Source organism: Amblyomma americanum, chromosome 8 (assembly GCF_052857255.1).
Source record: "Amblyomma americanum isolate KBUSLIRL-KWMA chromosome 8, ASM5285725v1, whole genome shotgun sequence".
Classification (NCBI taxonomy): Eukaryota; Metazoa; Arthropoda; class Arachnida; order Ixodida; family Ixodidae; genus Amblyomma; species Amblyomma americanum.
The window spans coordinates 17,799,675-17,815,121 of record NC_135504.1 but is presented as its reverse complement, the minus strand read 5'-3'; the positions used below and the strand labels follow the sequence as shown (position 1 = coordinate 17,815,121).

General features: G+C 46.1%; 2 protein-coding genes across 5 annotated transcripts in view; both read left to right on the top strand.

Moving 5' to 3' along the window:
- Window positions 1–15,447, top strand: part of LOC144101003 (uncharacterized) — a 59,492-nt gene that overhangs the window by 29,004 nt on the left and 15,041 nt on the right. The gene's annotated exons all lie outside the window — the stretch shown is intronic.
- On the top strand, window positions 2,090–14,733 carry LOC144101005 (uncharacterized). 4 transcript variants are annotated; one of them, XM_077633980.1, is made up of 10 exons: window positions 2,090–2,224; window positions 3,033–3,154; window positions 4,300–4,526; window positions 6,375–6,497; window positions 8,656–8,778; window positions 9,933–10,163; window positions 10,740–10,879; window positions 11,689–11,810; window positions 13,912–14,009; window positions 14,505–14,733. In XM_077633980.1, the coding sequence occupies exons 7-10, from the start codon at window positions 10,847–10,849 to the stop codon at window positions 14,603–14,605; spliced, it is 354 nt and encodes a 117-aa protein (XP_077490106.1). In that variant the 5' UTR covers window positions 2,090–2,224; window positions 3,033–3,154; window positions 4,300–4,526; window positions 6,375–6,497; window positions 8,656–8,778; window positions 9,933–10,163; window positions 10,740–10,846; the 3' UTR covers window positions 14,606–14,733. The 4 variants fall into 3 exon arrangements, 1 of the variants encoding a protein (XP_077490106.1); XR_013307910.1 differs by having other exon boundaries at window positions 6,375–6,604; XR_013307911.1 differs by lacking the exon at window positions 6,375–6,497.

The following is a 15,447-nucleotide window of genomic DNA, read 5'->3' as shown; positions in this document are numbered from 1 at the left end:
TTATCCTGCTGTCCCGTTCTTTCTGCAGTGCTGCAGCAGTCGTGTGAAACACTAGCGTCGCGTATGGCCCGGATGCCTGCGCCATGTGCGATTGCAAACAAGGGCCATGGATAGCGATCGCCCAAACCTGGGACAGCAGCACTGTTAACAGGTAGGAATGTCATAGTGCAGTGCCTGCTGAACTCCTCTCATAGTGCAGCGAGTACCAGCCTGCATTTCTTTGGAGGGGTAGTGGGGGGGAATAGCACGAAAGCTGTTTTCTTCTACGCTAGCAAGTAGATTATGGAAGTGGAACTTGTTTTCATTTTTGGTGCCAGAAAGTTTAGCCGATAATTTCCAATGCGATGGCTTATATTTTGAGCTGCATAATTTCCGACGAGTATTTGCACTCTCTGCAATGGTTGAATGGTGATTGAGAATGAGGCCAAATTGTAGTGATTGCTATCAGCCGATCCGACATTCGTGTCCAATTCAGACGAACCTCAACTTCATAGAGAAGGAGACAGGCGAGGTCTCGCAATGTCATTCTCTTGCAGAATACGGTGACTCTTCTAACCTTGGTTCACCACGGACACGCGTCGCAATATGAAGCGGGCAACTTATTTGAGCATTGCACGAGAGGGAGGATTGAGTTCACGGAGAGGCTCACTACAATATACATAAAAAGTGTTCTTGATTTTAGAAACTTGATGCACCTCATTACCAAATAACTCAATATTCACCCTTCGACTTGGCACTAAGAACCATCTGAGGGTAAAGACTCTTCTGTTTAGGCGGGTGCTGACTCACCTACTTCTGATCGGACCGTGATATAACAGTGGGGCCTTGTTTTGTCCGTTTTTGCTTCTGGGCTGTTCATGCTCTCTGCGCTGTGCATGCCCCCAAGCGTTTCTGGGGATGTATTTCTTTGAATAACGTGCAGTTGCCATTCCAGTCATCGTGTGTATACCTCCTTTCTTGTGCTTGATAATTTGACTGGCTTTTCTCTTAATTATGGTCACTAGAGTTAGTTTCTACAAGTTCGATCGATTGCGTGACTGATTGTTGACTAATTGATTGATTGATCGAGTGCGGTGTTTTGCGCACGCTCTTTGCTTGTGGCCCTAGAAGACCGGAGTTCCTGTTTAGGTCACTATCGAAAATTATCAGTACCTTAGGTGAGAGTAACCAAATCTCCTCTAGTGTATGAGAGTAAAAGGACCGTTAGTCTAGGCCTCGGCTGCCAAACTCTGGTACATACCTAATTAATCAACATTGTGTGTGAGTGTTCGTTAACGTGAGCATCCATATTACAGACAGATGCTGTAAATGGCCACCGTGTCCGCCGTGGTGACGGGAAAATGGCGTGCGCCATCGGCCGCCGTGCTGCCTGGATTCCCTGGTGGGAAAAAAAGAAGCAAGCACTGTGCCGCATTACGCTGCCGACCCAAGGTTTCATGGCCGATGTACCCAGGAGTGGTGCCATTAATGGACAGCACCATCATGCCCCTGTGCCGAATCAAGCTTGGGTCTGGTGCAGGGTGAGGAGGACGCATGGTTAATTTTTGCTTTTTTATTTTCATCATAATCGCTGATGGATGCTGAGTTGGGGTCATTTGTTCGGATTGTGCCTTATATTCCTTGTTTGGTAATTGTATCCCATGCACTCTCTTTAGTTTAATGTTATCTCATGTACTCCTTTAATGGCAGCGGAGGGGAATTTTTCTTTCTATAGTTTTCAGCCACGTGGCACCAAGACATGGCCGCGTCTCATTAGAATATAAGTGACCATCGTGCAATCATGGTCACTGAAGCTGATTGCCAATTACTTTCAAGGTTATAATTTTGCTCCAACACTAAAATTGAAATACGTTAGTGATCTGTAGCTTCTCTTGCAATAGGACTTACCGTTTATCAACTGGCCAGTCAATGAACAACCCGTTGTTTCGCGACGCTCACTTTTCACTGAAAAATCCATGGTCTGGTCGGGAATAGCACGTTCTTCTCAGATTCAGATTATGACAAGGGTTTAGGCCTTGTCCACTTTACTTGAAACCTGGGGTCAGTACCCTGCTCACCCGTTGCACTCTCTCATTTTATTGCAGCCGGACCTTGCAACAATGTGCGCAACTTCCAGCGCTGGTGAATTTACGGGCCTCAATCACTCAGGCTGTGCCAGTCTGAGGAGACTGGCCTGTTGGCCCTGACCCGGATGTGTTTTATCCGCTCATCCCATAGGCGATTGGTAAGGGCCAGTGTTATTTCCTGAGCGCCAGTCTGACCAGTCTCACCAATCTGAATGAAAAAGACACCGATGAATGATTACATCATCTGCGAGGTAGCCTCCTTCATAGCAATATAGCAAAAGTGATATGCAGGAAAAACGAATGCCATTCATAAAGTTGAACTCATCACATCACATTGTGATCGTAAATCACAGAGAAAAAAGAACGGGTAATTCACGATAAGAACATAATCATTCTATCAACACATGAGTGCATTAACAAAATAGCAATGGTATTTCATGGAAATGTGTGCGAACGGCCGCTTACTGGAGCCAATCAAGCTAAGAATCGGTTTAAAGGTTTTTCGCACATTCGTGTGGGACTTCTGACCATGATGCGTCTGTTATCGTGCTCCAGCTGGTTGCTGATCCTCCTATACAATTAGATGCTCGTTCGATGTTTTTCTGAAGCCAACAGTGTGGGAAATTTTCGTTTGTGTTTCTTCAGCTGTGTGGAACTAGGATGCCGCCATGTCCTGTTGAGATATGAGCAACAGGAGAGCCAGTGAAGCTGGTCGCTGAATTTTAGTCAATACTAACAGTTATCAATCACGCAAGTCATCTGCCTCGGCTGTTTGGACCATACTTAGATGTTATCAACTGACAACTGAGTCTAACATACATGGATTCGCCATGCTCGCTTTTCAGTCAAAACTCATGCACTACTTTGGCACAGCGCATTCTTTCACGTATGTTACTAGTCCAGGTGCTGCCCCGTTTGTTTGAAGCCGGAGGTCTGTAGCTCACCTTCACACTCGCTTTTCTGCAGTGCTGCACCCGGTTCGTGTGCACCATTAGCGTCGCGTCTGGCCCGGATGCCTGCACCCTGTCTGCTTGCAGCCACGGGCCAAGCATCTCACCCACAGCCAGCGACTACAGCCCTGCCAAGAGGTAGGAATGTTAGGGTGCGGTGCCCGTCGACCTCTTCTCAGGACCCAGTGCGCGCAAGCCTCCCTTTCTATGGGGGCATATAACGAAGGCTGTTTTGTCCTACGCTACCAAGTAGCGCATGCAAGCAGCACTTTTTAAAATTTTTGGTTGAAGGAATTACTATTTTCACGGGTGATTTCCGATCGGCTCGTTCATATTTTGAGCTTTATACTCTTCAATAATTTGCGCTTTCTGTACTAATATGACTTTGCGACTTAAGCAAAATTGCAGTGGTTACTATCAACCGATCCCACAGCCATGTCTCATTCAGTAGAACCCGAAAACGATAGAGGGGGAGACAGGCAAGGTCGCTCTTGCCATGTCATTCTCTTGCGAACTTGTCTTGCAGAGTACGCTGATTATTCTAACCTTGCGTTAGTGCAGACACTCATTGCAATATGCAGCGAGCTGCATCTGTGGGCATTGCAGCGCACAGCGAGGAGTGCGTTCACCGAAAACCTCTCCACACTATATATAAAAGGTGTTCGCGATTTTATCAACTTTTGATATCTTATTATCAAATAACTCGATATTCACACTTCGACTCTGCACTAAAAATCTTTCGAGGGTAAAAGTGCTTCTGGTTCGGCAGTACCCGTCTCGTCAAACACTACTCTGTCCTTTACATAACAATGCCACCTTGCGCCTTATTGCATATAGGCTTTTGATGCTCTCGTGCCTCGCATGCCGGCTACCCTTTGCGGGAGTATTTTCTTGATTAATGCCGAGTCGCCAGTCCAGTCGTCGTGTGTGTCCCTTCTTTTCTCGTCCTTCATCAATTTGTCTGCATTTGCACTTAAGCACAGTCACTAGCGGCAGCTTCTACAAATATGAATTATCGATCGATCGATCGATTGATTATTTATTGATTTAATGATTTGCTAACAGGCGTTATTTGCTTGCAGTCATAGAATTGCCGAGATTCTGTTTAGCTGGCGATCAGAAAAATCGGTCAGTACCTGAGGTGAGAGTAACCAAATATCCTCTAGTCTGTGGCATTAAAAGGACCGTGAGGAGTCTGCCTCTTGGTTGCCTAACTCTGGTATATTACGTAATTCTTCATCTTTGTGTGCGATCGTTTGTTCGAGTGGGCATTCTTGTTGCAGGAGCAGGCTGAAAGTGGCCACCGTGTCCACCACGGGCTATGGGCAAGCGCTAAATGATACTGCCCGACGTGCTTCCTGGAGCCCCTGGCGGGAAAAAAAGAAATGAAGCAGGTGCCGAACCCCTGTGCTCTGCTGAGCCAATGTTTTTAGGGCCGATCTACCGAGCCTGCCGTGACACCAGGAAAAGACACCACCCGGATCAACCCTGTGTCTGATGCAGGCGCTGGGTGAGTTGAACGTGTTTTTTTTTTCGTTTTACTATGATCGTAATCGCAGATGAATACTCAGTTTCTGATTGTCCCGTATTTCCATTGTTTGCTAATTTTTATCCCACGAGCCATCTTTAGCGTATGTCATGTACTCATTGAATAGCTGTTGTGTGGCTGCTGAGATGGTGAATTTTTCCTTTTTAATTTGTCAGCCATGTCCCGTTAAGACACGGCCGTGTCACATTAGGATATGAGTGAGCGCCGTTTGGCGGTAGTCCCTGAAGCTGATCGCCAATTGCTTGCAAAGTAGTAATTTCGCGCTAACAATAAAAATCATCAGACTTGAGTGATGTGTACCTCCTCTTGGAGCAGTACCTAGCGGTCCCCAATTGGCAACTCAGTGTACCATCCGTGAAGTCGTGATGCTTGCTTTTCACTTAAAAATCCATGTACTGCTCGGGCATAGCACAGTCTTTTATGTATCAGGTTATGACAAGGGTGCAAGCCCTGTTCACTTCACCTGAGTCTTGAGATCACTACCATTCTCTACCGTTGTATATCTGTAGTGTAGTGTTGTACCCCAGCCTTGTGCGACCTTTGCATCACGTCTAAACCGGATGCCTGTACCCAGTTTCCTAAGCAGGATTGAGCAGACCGTCACTACCACATCCAGCGACTTCAGCTCCACCAACTGGAAAGGCGTGGCGATGTGATGCCTGTTGCCTTAATCCCAGAACACAGTGCACTTTATAGAGTTCAATAGTGATAAAAATTCCTCCGTTTGATCCTTGATTCGCGATTAATTCGCGCTAACGCGCATAAACATCTTGGGCGCCGAGATTATACGTTCCGGACGAGGCTAGACCACATATGATTTCGGACTTCCAGCAATTAGAGATTGCTGCATATTTTTGCATCATCGGCGTCAGATATTTTGAATCTTTGCAGGTAATTTTCGTCTTGCTTGCTGACATTTAGTTTTATTTTCCCACTGGGCAGTTGCACTCGCATTACTAGCCAGGGTGGCAATTGCAAATAAGACACCATCACACTGATTGTTTTACACAGATCCGACAGCTGTCTCATGGAGACGAACCTTAATCTGACATAGATGTAGACCGGCGAGTTGCCCATTCTAACCTTGCGTTAGCAGGGGTACGCCGTTCAACGATGGCTGTGCGGAGCCCATCCTGGAGAGGGTTGAGGAGGGGGTTGAGGAGGTACATAGATTGACGCAGCTCGTTTTGTTGAGCTTGCTTTTCCAAAAAACGAAAGGATGGCAGTGCTATTATTGGATAAAAGTAAAAATCGTTTCCGCCTTGTTTTCTCGTCTTGGATCTATTTGACTGGTTTTCAGCTTAATGGTATTCACTAGCGCCAGTTTTTACAATTTCGATCGAGCGACCGACTGATTGAACAATTTATTGCGGGGTTGACTTTGATCGGTTTGTGGACGGACTTACTGAAATTGATTGATTAATAGGTTGATATAATAACTGGTTTTCCGCTTAAGGAGATTCACAAGCAGCACCTTCTACATGTTCGATCAACTGACCAATTGACTTATTCAACGGTTGATTCAATGTTTCACTGATTGTTTTCTCGGTTGGGGGCTGCCTGAAATTGACTGATTGATCGACTGATGTGTTTGATTGATTGTTTGATTGATTGGTTCGAAAATGGTGCTAACAAACTATCATTATCTGTGGATCTACTAATGAAATATATGCTCAGCTAGCAATCGAGTTGTTACACACATCTCCTCCAGAGTAACCGAATCCCCTTTTCTGTGCCATTGGCCAATGTGGTGGCAGTGGTGGCAACAACAGAGCATCATCTAAGTGCCTGCTGCCTTATTTGCTGCAGATCACAGATCAGCGCAGCTGCATACGACGCCCTTTCCCGGTTGGGCTCCCATGCGCCGTAGCCGAGCGCTGTCATCACCAGGAGGCGCATCTGTCAGATGTGCGTGCAAACTGCGGCATCTTGGTGAGCGGCTGGGTATATAAAAAACACATCGTTAACTGGCCGGCTCACCTGGCAGTGGTGGCGACAACAGAGCATTACCTAAGCGCCTGCTGCCTTTTCTGCTGCAGGTTAGTACGGTACTCACGTACCTGTTTTCTCTGCGTCAGTCGCCGCTACTGCCAAGTTGTCAGGTTGCTGTGCTTTTGTTGATTTTCTCGCGAAAGATTTGATTAAAATGAAAGGCGATTTTGTTAGGTTAAAAGAAGAGCTCAAACAAGAGCTAAAGACATTCAAGGAATTGATGGAAAGCGAACTTCGGAATGAAATCAGGGAGTTACGCATTGAAGAACGTAATCTTACTCAGTCTTGAGTACGCTCATGTTGAAATCCGTGATTTGGAGAAAGAACTGCAGTATGAGAAAACAGAACGCACAAATGCTGGTGAAAATGATGTGCTTAAGGCTAAATACTCTAGTCTTGAAATGACCGCCTCAACGCCATCAAAGAAGCTATCACTGCATCAGACATCGAAACATGCTATCGTGTACCCACCCAGAAACCTGACATAACAAACGTAGTGGTTCAATTTAGGTCTAGAACAAAGCGTGACACTGTCCCCAAGAAAGCAAAAAAGACACGGATCACTAACAAAGGCATAGGTCTAGTAGACTAAACACCGGAATATGGAATGAACACATTTGTCCTGCACAGAAAAAACTGCTAGGAATGGCAGTGAAAAGGAAGCATATGACTTTAAATGGAAGTCAGTTTGGACAAGCAATTTTAAGGTCTTTGCAAGGCGGGCTGATGGCTCTGAAGTTAATATATATCTTGTGAAGGGGACCTTGCAAAGATAGGCCCCATCCCAGAAGCTCCTTTATATGGTGAAGCGGACCCGGTTAAGGCGAGCCCTGAACCATGTTCTGGTATTGATAGGTCTTCACAAACGATGAGAATGGAATATCACGATTTCATTTTACCCTCGCATTTAGGCGTAGTGCGCTGCTACCGTTATTGTACTATGTTTCAGTTAGCATAATAATACTAAAATGAAAACGGAATTGGCTCAACAGTTCTGTTATCTGGTCTTCTTTATTATTAGTGGAGTGTACATGTAAAACTGAACTACGTAAGGGGCTCGTGTGGAAGCTGAACGCGAATGGGCAAAATAAAATTGATATTCCATTTTGACTGTTTCTGAAGACCTACAATACCTACAAGACCTATCAATACCGGAACTTTGTTCAGGGCTCGTGTTAGCAGGGTCCGCTTCACCAGATAAAGGAGCACTTGCAGCTTCTCGGACCATGGCCCAGATGTGCTATATTCACTGATCCCAGAACCGATTGGTAATTGCCAGTGTTAATTTCTGGGGGCGAAACAAAATTGGCACTGCGAGCATTTGCACTGCGTATTTCATTTCTTTCCTCATGTGTGGCGCAGACAGGATATGTCACGCTTTGACCAATCCATAGCCAATCCACAATTCAATCGACAGCCATCGAACAATCCCGTCGATAATTGGATCCAGTATAAAACAAGCCAAACCATAATCTGCAATCGAATCTAACATTAAAGAAGGCGCGAACTGACAATGAAGAAATATAAAAGAAAATCGGAGCTTAGGCTGCAATCGAACCCGGGCCTGTGGCATGCGGGACAAAGAGTTTCCACTACGCCACGACGGTTAGACGTCTGCAGCTGTGTGTCTAGTGCAGAGTTGTCTTAGAAACGAATTTTTGAGATATGTTTATATATATGTAAGATTATGGATATATAGAATTAGATCCACGTTCGATGTGTTTCTAAAGCCACCAGTTGAGGAAATTAAATTTAGTTTGTACTTCTTCAGCCGTGCGTAACTAAGCTACGGCCGTGTTCTATTCAGATATGAGTGCCCGTCCAGTCAGGGAAGCTTGTTGCTGATTGTTAATCAACACTAAAAGTCTCCAATGACGTAAGCCATCTATTCCTGCTGTTTCGACCATACCTAGCGGTTATCAACTGAAAACCGAGTCTACCACTCATGGAGTCGCCATGCTTACTTTTCAGTTAGAAATCCATGCACTGCTCGGGCGCTTCGCTTTGTTTTACGGATCTCATTATGATGCGAGTTCAGGTGCTGCCCCCTTCATTTGTAGCCAGAAGTCCTTATCCTGCTGTCCCGTTCTTTCTGCAGTGCTGCAGCAGTCGTGTGAAACACTAGCGTCGCGTCTGGCCCGGATGCCTGCGCCATGTGCGATTGCAAACAAGGGCCATGGATAGCGATCGCCCAAACCTGGGACAGCAGCGCTGTTAACAGGTAGGGATGTCATAGTGCGGTGCCTGCAGAACTCCTCTCATAGTGCATTGCGTACCAGCCTGCATTTCTTTGAAGGGGTAGTGGAGGGGGGGGGGGGGAGTAGCACGAAAGCTGTTTTCTTCTACGCTAGCGAGTAGATCATGGAAGTGGAACTTGTTTTCATTTTTGGTACCAGAAAGTTTAGCCGGTAATTTCCAACGCGATGGCTTATATTTTGAGCTGCATAATTTCCGACGAGTATTTGCACTCTCTGTAATGGTTGAATGGTGATTGAGAATGAGGCCAAATTGTAGTGGTTGCTATCAACTGATCCGACAGTCGTGTCTCATTCAGACGAACCTCAACTTCATAGAGGGGGAGACAGGTGAGGTCCTGCAATGTCATTTTCTTGCAGAATACGGTGACTCCTCTAACCTTGGTTCACCACGGACACGCGTCGCAATATGAAGCGGGCAACTTATTTGGGCATTGCACGAGAGAGAGGATTCAGTTCATGGAGAGGCTCACTACAATATACATAAAAAGTGTTCTTGATTTTTGAAACTTGATGCACCTCATTACCAAATAACTCAATATTCACACTTCGGCTTGACACTAAGAACCATCTGAGGGTATAGACGCTTCTGTTTAGGCGGGTGCTGACTCACCTAATTCTGATCGGACCATCATATAACAGTGTGGCATTGTTTTGTCCGTTTTTGCTTCTGGGCTGTTCATGCTCTCTGCGCTGTGCATGCCCCCAAGCGTTTCTGGGGATGTATTTCTTTGAATAACGTGCAGTTGCCATTGCAGTCTTCGTGTGTATACCTCCCTTTTTTGTGCTTGATAATTTGACTGGCTTTTCTCTTAATTACGGTCACTAGAGTTAGTTGTTACAAGTTCGATCGATTGCGTGACAGATTGTTGACTAATTGATTGATTGATCAAGTGCGGTGTTTCGCGCATGCTCGTTGCTTGTGGTCCTAGAAGAGCAGCGTTCCTGTTTAGGTCGCTATCGAAAATTATCAGTACCTCAGGTGAAAGTAACCAAACCTCCTCTAGTGTATGAGAGTAAAAGGACAGTTAGTCTACGCCTCGGCTGCCAAACTCTGGTATATACCTAATTCCTCAACATTGTGTGTGAGTGTTTGTTAACGTGAGCATCCATATTACAGACAGATGCTGAAAATGGCTACCGTGTCCGCCGTGGTGACGGGCAAATGGTGTGCGCCATCGGCCGCCGTGCTTCCTGGATTCCCTGGTGGGAAAAAAAGAAGCAAGCACTGTGCCGCATTCCACTGCCGACCCAAGGTTTCATGGCCGATGCACCCAGGAGTGGTGCCATTAATGGACAGCACCATCATGCCCCTGTGCCGCATCAAGCCTGGGTCTGGTGCAGGCACTGGGTGAGGAGGATGCATGGTTAATTTTTGCTTTTTTATTTTGATCATAATCGCTGATGGATGCTGAGTTGGGGTCATTTGTACGGATTGTGCCTTACATTCCTTGTTTGGTAATTGTATCCCATGCACTCTCTTTAGTTTAATGTTATCTCATGTACTCCTTTAATACCTGTAGTGTGGCAGTGGAGGGGAACTTTTCATTCTATAGTTATTCAGCCACGTGGCACCAAGACATGGCCGCGTCTCATTAGGATATAAGTGACCATCGTGCAATCATGGTCACTGAAGCTGATTGCCAATTACTTTCAAGGTTATAATTTTCCGCCAACACTAAGATTCAAATACTTTAGTGATCTGTAGCTTCTCTTGCAATAGGACTTACCGTTTATCAACTGGCCAGTCAATCAACAACCCGTTGTTTCGCGTTGCTCGCTTTTCACTGAAAAATCGATGGTCTGGTCGGGAATAGCGCGTTCTTTTCAGATTCAGATTATGACAAGGGTTCAGGCCTTGTCCACTTTACTTGAACCCTGGGGTCAGTACCCTGCTCACCCATTGTACTCTCCCATTTTATTGCAGCTGGACCTTACAACAATGTGCGCAACTTCCAGCGCTGGTGAATTTCCGGGCCTCAATCACTCAGGCTGTGCCAGTCTGAGGAGACTGGCCTGTTGGCCCTGACCCGGATGTGTTTTATCCGCTCATCCCATAGGCGATTGGTAAGGGCCAGTGTTATTTCCTGAGTGCCAGTCTGACCAGTCTCAACAATCTGAATGAAAAAGACACCAATGAATGATAACATCATCTGCGAGGTTGCCTCCATTCATAGCAATATAGCAAAACTGATATGCAGGAAAACCGAATGCGATTCATAAAGTTGTACTGATAACATCCCTCTGTGATCGCAAATCACAGAGGAAAGAAGAACGGCAAAATCTCGAGAGGAACATAATCATTGTATCAACAAAGGAATGCATTAACAAAATAGCAATGGTATTTCATGCAAATGTGTGCGAACGACCACTTACTAGCCAAGCAAGCTGAGAATCGGTTTAATGGTTTTTCGCACATTTGTGTGGGATTTCGGACTACGATGCAACTGTTATCATGCTCCAGCTGGTTGCTGATCCTCCTATAGAATTAGATGCTCGTTCGATGTTTTTCTAAAGCCAACAGTGTGGGAAATTTTCGTTTGCGATTCTTCAGCTGTGTGGAACTAGGATGCCACCATGTCCTGTTCAGATATGAGCGACAGGCCAGCCAGTGAAGCTGGTCGCTGATTTTTAGTCAATACTAACAATCATCAAGCACACAAGTCATCTGCTTCGGCTGTTTGGACCATAATTGGATATTATCAACTGTCAACTGAGTCTAACATACATGGAGTCACCATGCTCGCTTTTCGGTCAGAAGCTCATGCACTACTCTGGCGCAGCGCATTATTTCACGTATCTTACCAGTTCAGGTGCTGCCCCGTTTGTTTGAAGCCGGAGGTCTGTAGCCCGCCTTCCCACTCACTTTTCTGCAGTGCTGCACCCGGTTCGTGTGCACCACTAGCGTCGCGTCTGGCCCGGATGCCTGCCCCATGTCCGCTTGCAGCCACGGGCCAAGCATCTCACCCACAGCCAGCGACTACAGCGCTGCCAAGAGGTAGGAATGTTAGGGTGCGGTGCCCGTCGACCTCCTCTCAGGACCCAGTGCGCGCAAGCCTCCCTTTCTATGGGGGCATATAACGAAGGCTGTTTTGTCCTACGCTACCAAGTAGTGCTTGCAAGTGCCACATTTAAAAATTTTGGGTGTCAGGAATTACTATTTTTGCGGGTTAGTTCTGATTGGATCGTTAATAGTTTGAGCTTAAAACTCTTAATCAAGTATTTGCACTTTCTGTACTAATTTTATTTTGCGACTCGAGCAAAATTGCGATGGTTACTATCAACCAATCCGACAGCCATGTCTCATTCAGTCGAACCTTAACATGATAGAGATGGACACAGCCAAGGTCTTGCAATGTCATTGTCTTGCAAACGTGTCTTCCAGAGTACGCTGACTATTCTAAGCTTGGGTCAGCGCGGACACTGATTGCAATATGAAGCGAGCAACTGCTGTGGGGAGTGCACGACAGAGCGATGAGTGCGTTCACTGAAAGCCTCACCACACTATATAAGAAAGGTGTTCTTGATTTTAGCAACCTTGACACCTCATCAAAAAACTCGATATTCACACTTCGACTTGGCACAAAGAACCTTCCGAGGGTAAAAACGCTTCTGGTTTGGCAGTACCCGCTTCTCAAACACTTCTCTGACCTTTACATAAGAATGTCACTTTGCGCCTTTTTGCGTATGGGCTTTTGATGCTCGCTGCGCCTTGCATGCCGGCTACCTTTTGCGGGAGTATTTTCTTGAATAACGCCGAGTTTCCACTCCAGTCGTCGTGTGTGTTCCTTTTTTTATTGTACTTGATCAATTTTTCTGCGTCTCCTCTAAAGCAGAGTCACTAGCGGCAGTTAACGTCCCAAAGCGACTCAGGCTACGAGAGACGCCGCAGTGAACGGCTGCGGAAATTTCGTGCGTAATAAACACTCAGCCACCGCGGCGGCCATCCCTTCTAAGACACAAGTAGCGCCATCTCTCTCATGGATTTTTCACTGCTATTGCAATTTACAGCCACTTCGCTATATCCGGTATGCTTCCTCGTTATATCAGTTTATAAATTTTATGCATCACAACACGTGGAATAGTTTGAAACCATCCAGAACACCCGGCGGCTAACTGTTTGGCGCTAATCGCCACCTGAAGGTCCGCGGAATGCACGGTTTGGAGGCGGAAAGGCGTTGCGAAACCCATAGATGTTTTGGCTTCATCTCAATTAGTAATTTCATCTTCAGGAACATGCGAAGTCATTTGACACCTCTTCGAGCACTTGAGTCAAACGGGTGGCCCCCAAATCTTATGCAGATGGTGGCCCCGTTTGGGTCCTACTTTGATGGCTGCAATACTGGCACATATATAACGGGTCGAAAGTATAGGCATCAATTGAGCGCTATGCGCCCACTGCTGGTATGTAATAGTGTGGTCACACGGTAACTTTTATGGTCCATTTACCATTGACGACAGACGCGTCCTCGACAAACGTAAGTGGCAAGAGCCAACGTTCTTAAAACAGTGAAATCTTCAGAGGTTGTGTTAACATGACTGTATTATAAAATTACCAACGATAAATCTTGCATCTGCGCGCAAGCGAGTTTTTACTGCAGCTATCCAAGATGAGAATTGGTTTAAAGGTTTTCGCACATTCGATTCGGACATCTAGCTAAGATGCCTGTGTTCTCAAATGCCTGCTGCTTGCTGATCTGCATATAAAATTAGATGCTCGTTCGATGTATTTCTGAAGTCTACAATGGATGAAATTTTCGTTTGTAATTCTTCAGCCATGTGTACATAAGATACGGCCGCGACCTAATCAGATATGAGCCACTGTGGTAATAACTTCACGTCAACATGCGCACTAACAATCATCAATGACGTAAGTCATCCTTCTTTGCTGTTTCTACCATACCTAGCGGTTATAAACGGGAAACTGAGTCCAGCATACATGAAGTGAGTCGCCATGTTCACTTCTCAGTTATAAATCCGTGCTCTGCTCGGGCGCTGCACATTCTTTTACGGATCTTATTATGATGCGAGTTCATGTGCTGCCTAGTTCCTTTGTAGCCGGAGGTCTGTAGCCCACTTTCCCACTGATTCTTATGCAGGTCAGGAGCAGCCGTGTGCCGGACGCTTGCACCATGTGTGCTTGCAGCAACGGGCCAAGCATTTCACCCACAACCAGCGGCTACAGTGCCGCCAAAAGGTAAGAACGTTATGGTGCGATGCTGGTCGAACTCCTCTAAGCAGGCAGTGCACGCAAGCCTGCCTTGCTATGGGGGAGGGGTGGGGGGATAGCACGATGGCTGTTTCCTCCTACACTACCAAGTAGTGCATGCAAGCACCACTTTTTGCATTTGTGATGTCAGAAATTACTATTTTCGTGGGTAATGTCGGCAGTTTCTACAAGTTATATCAACTCACTAACTTACTGACTGACTAATTGATTGAATAATTGATTGATCAATCGATTGGCTGTGGTGCTTCACGAAAGCTCATTTCTTGTGGACTTAGAGAGCTGCGTTCCTGTTTAGCTAGCGACCGAAAATTATCAGTCCCTGAAGAGACAGTATTCAAATCTCCTATAGTGTATGACAGTAAAAGGATCGTTAGTCTACGCCTCGGCTGCCTAACTCTGGTGTATACCCAATTCTTCATCGTTGTGTGCGAGTGTTTGTTTGCGGGTGCATCCGTGTTTCAGGCAGAGGCTCAAAATGGCCACCGTGTCCGCCGCGGGTGAGAGGCAAACTACGAGCGCCATTGGCCGACGTGCTTCCTGGAGCCCCCGGCTGGAAAAAATGAAGCTGGCGCCGAACCCCTGTGCGCTGATGAGCCAGTGCTTTTAGGGCCGATCTATCCAGGCGCAGCGCCATGAATCAACTGCAGCCGTCGTGCGCCTATGCCACATGAACCCTGCATCTGGTGCATGCACTGGGTGAGTTGAGTGCAAGGTTTTTTTTGCGTTTTAGCATGAGTGTAATCGCAGATGTATGCTCAATTTCTGATTTTTCCATATTTTCATTGTTTGTTTATTTTTATCATACGGGCAGTCTTTAGCTCATGTCATGTAAGTTGCTGAATATTTTCGTTTTAATTCGTCTGCCATGTCCTGTTAAGACATGGCCGTCTCCCTTTCGGATATGAGTGAGCGTCGTTTCCTTGTGGTACCTGAAGCTGATCGCCATTTGCTTGAAAAGTGATAATTTCACGCTAACTATAAAAATCATCAAAATCTCAAGTGATGTGTTCCTCCTCTTGCAATTGTACATAGCGGTTACCAACTGGGAACTCAGCGTACCATCCGCGGAGTCGTGATGCTCGCTTTTCACTTAAAACCACGTACTGCTCGGGCATGGCGCAGTCATTTGTGAATCAGATTATGACAAGGTTGTGAGACCTGTTCACTTCACCTGGACCTAGAAGTCGCTACCGTACTCTGCCGTTGTATCTCTTTAATTTTGCACCCCAGGCTTGTGAAATCCTTGCATTGCGTCTCTACATGATTCGTGTACCCGGTAACGAGTATTGAGCCAACCCTCACTACCACAACCAGCGACTTTAGCTCCACCAACTGGCAGGACCTGGTGATGTGATGCCTTTTGCCTTAATCGCAGAACACAGTGCACTTAAGAGTTCTATAGAGA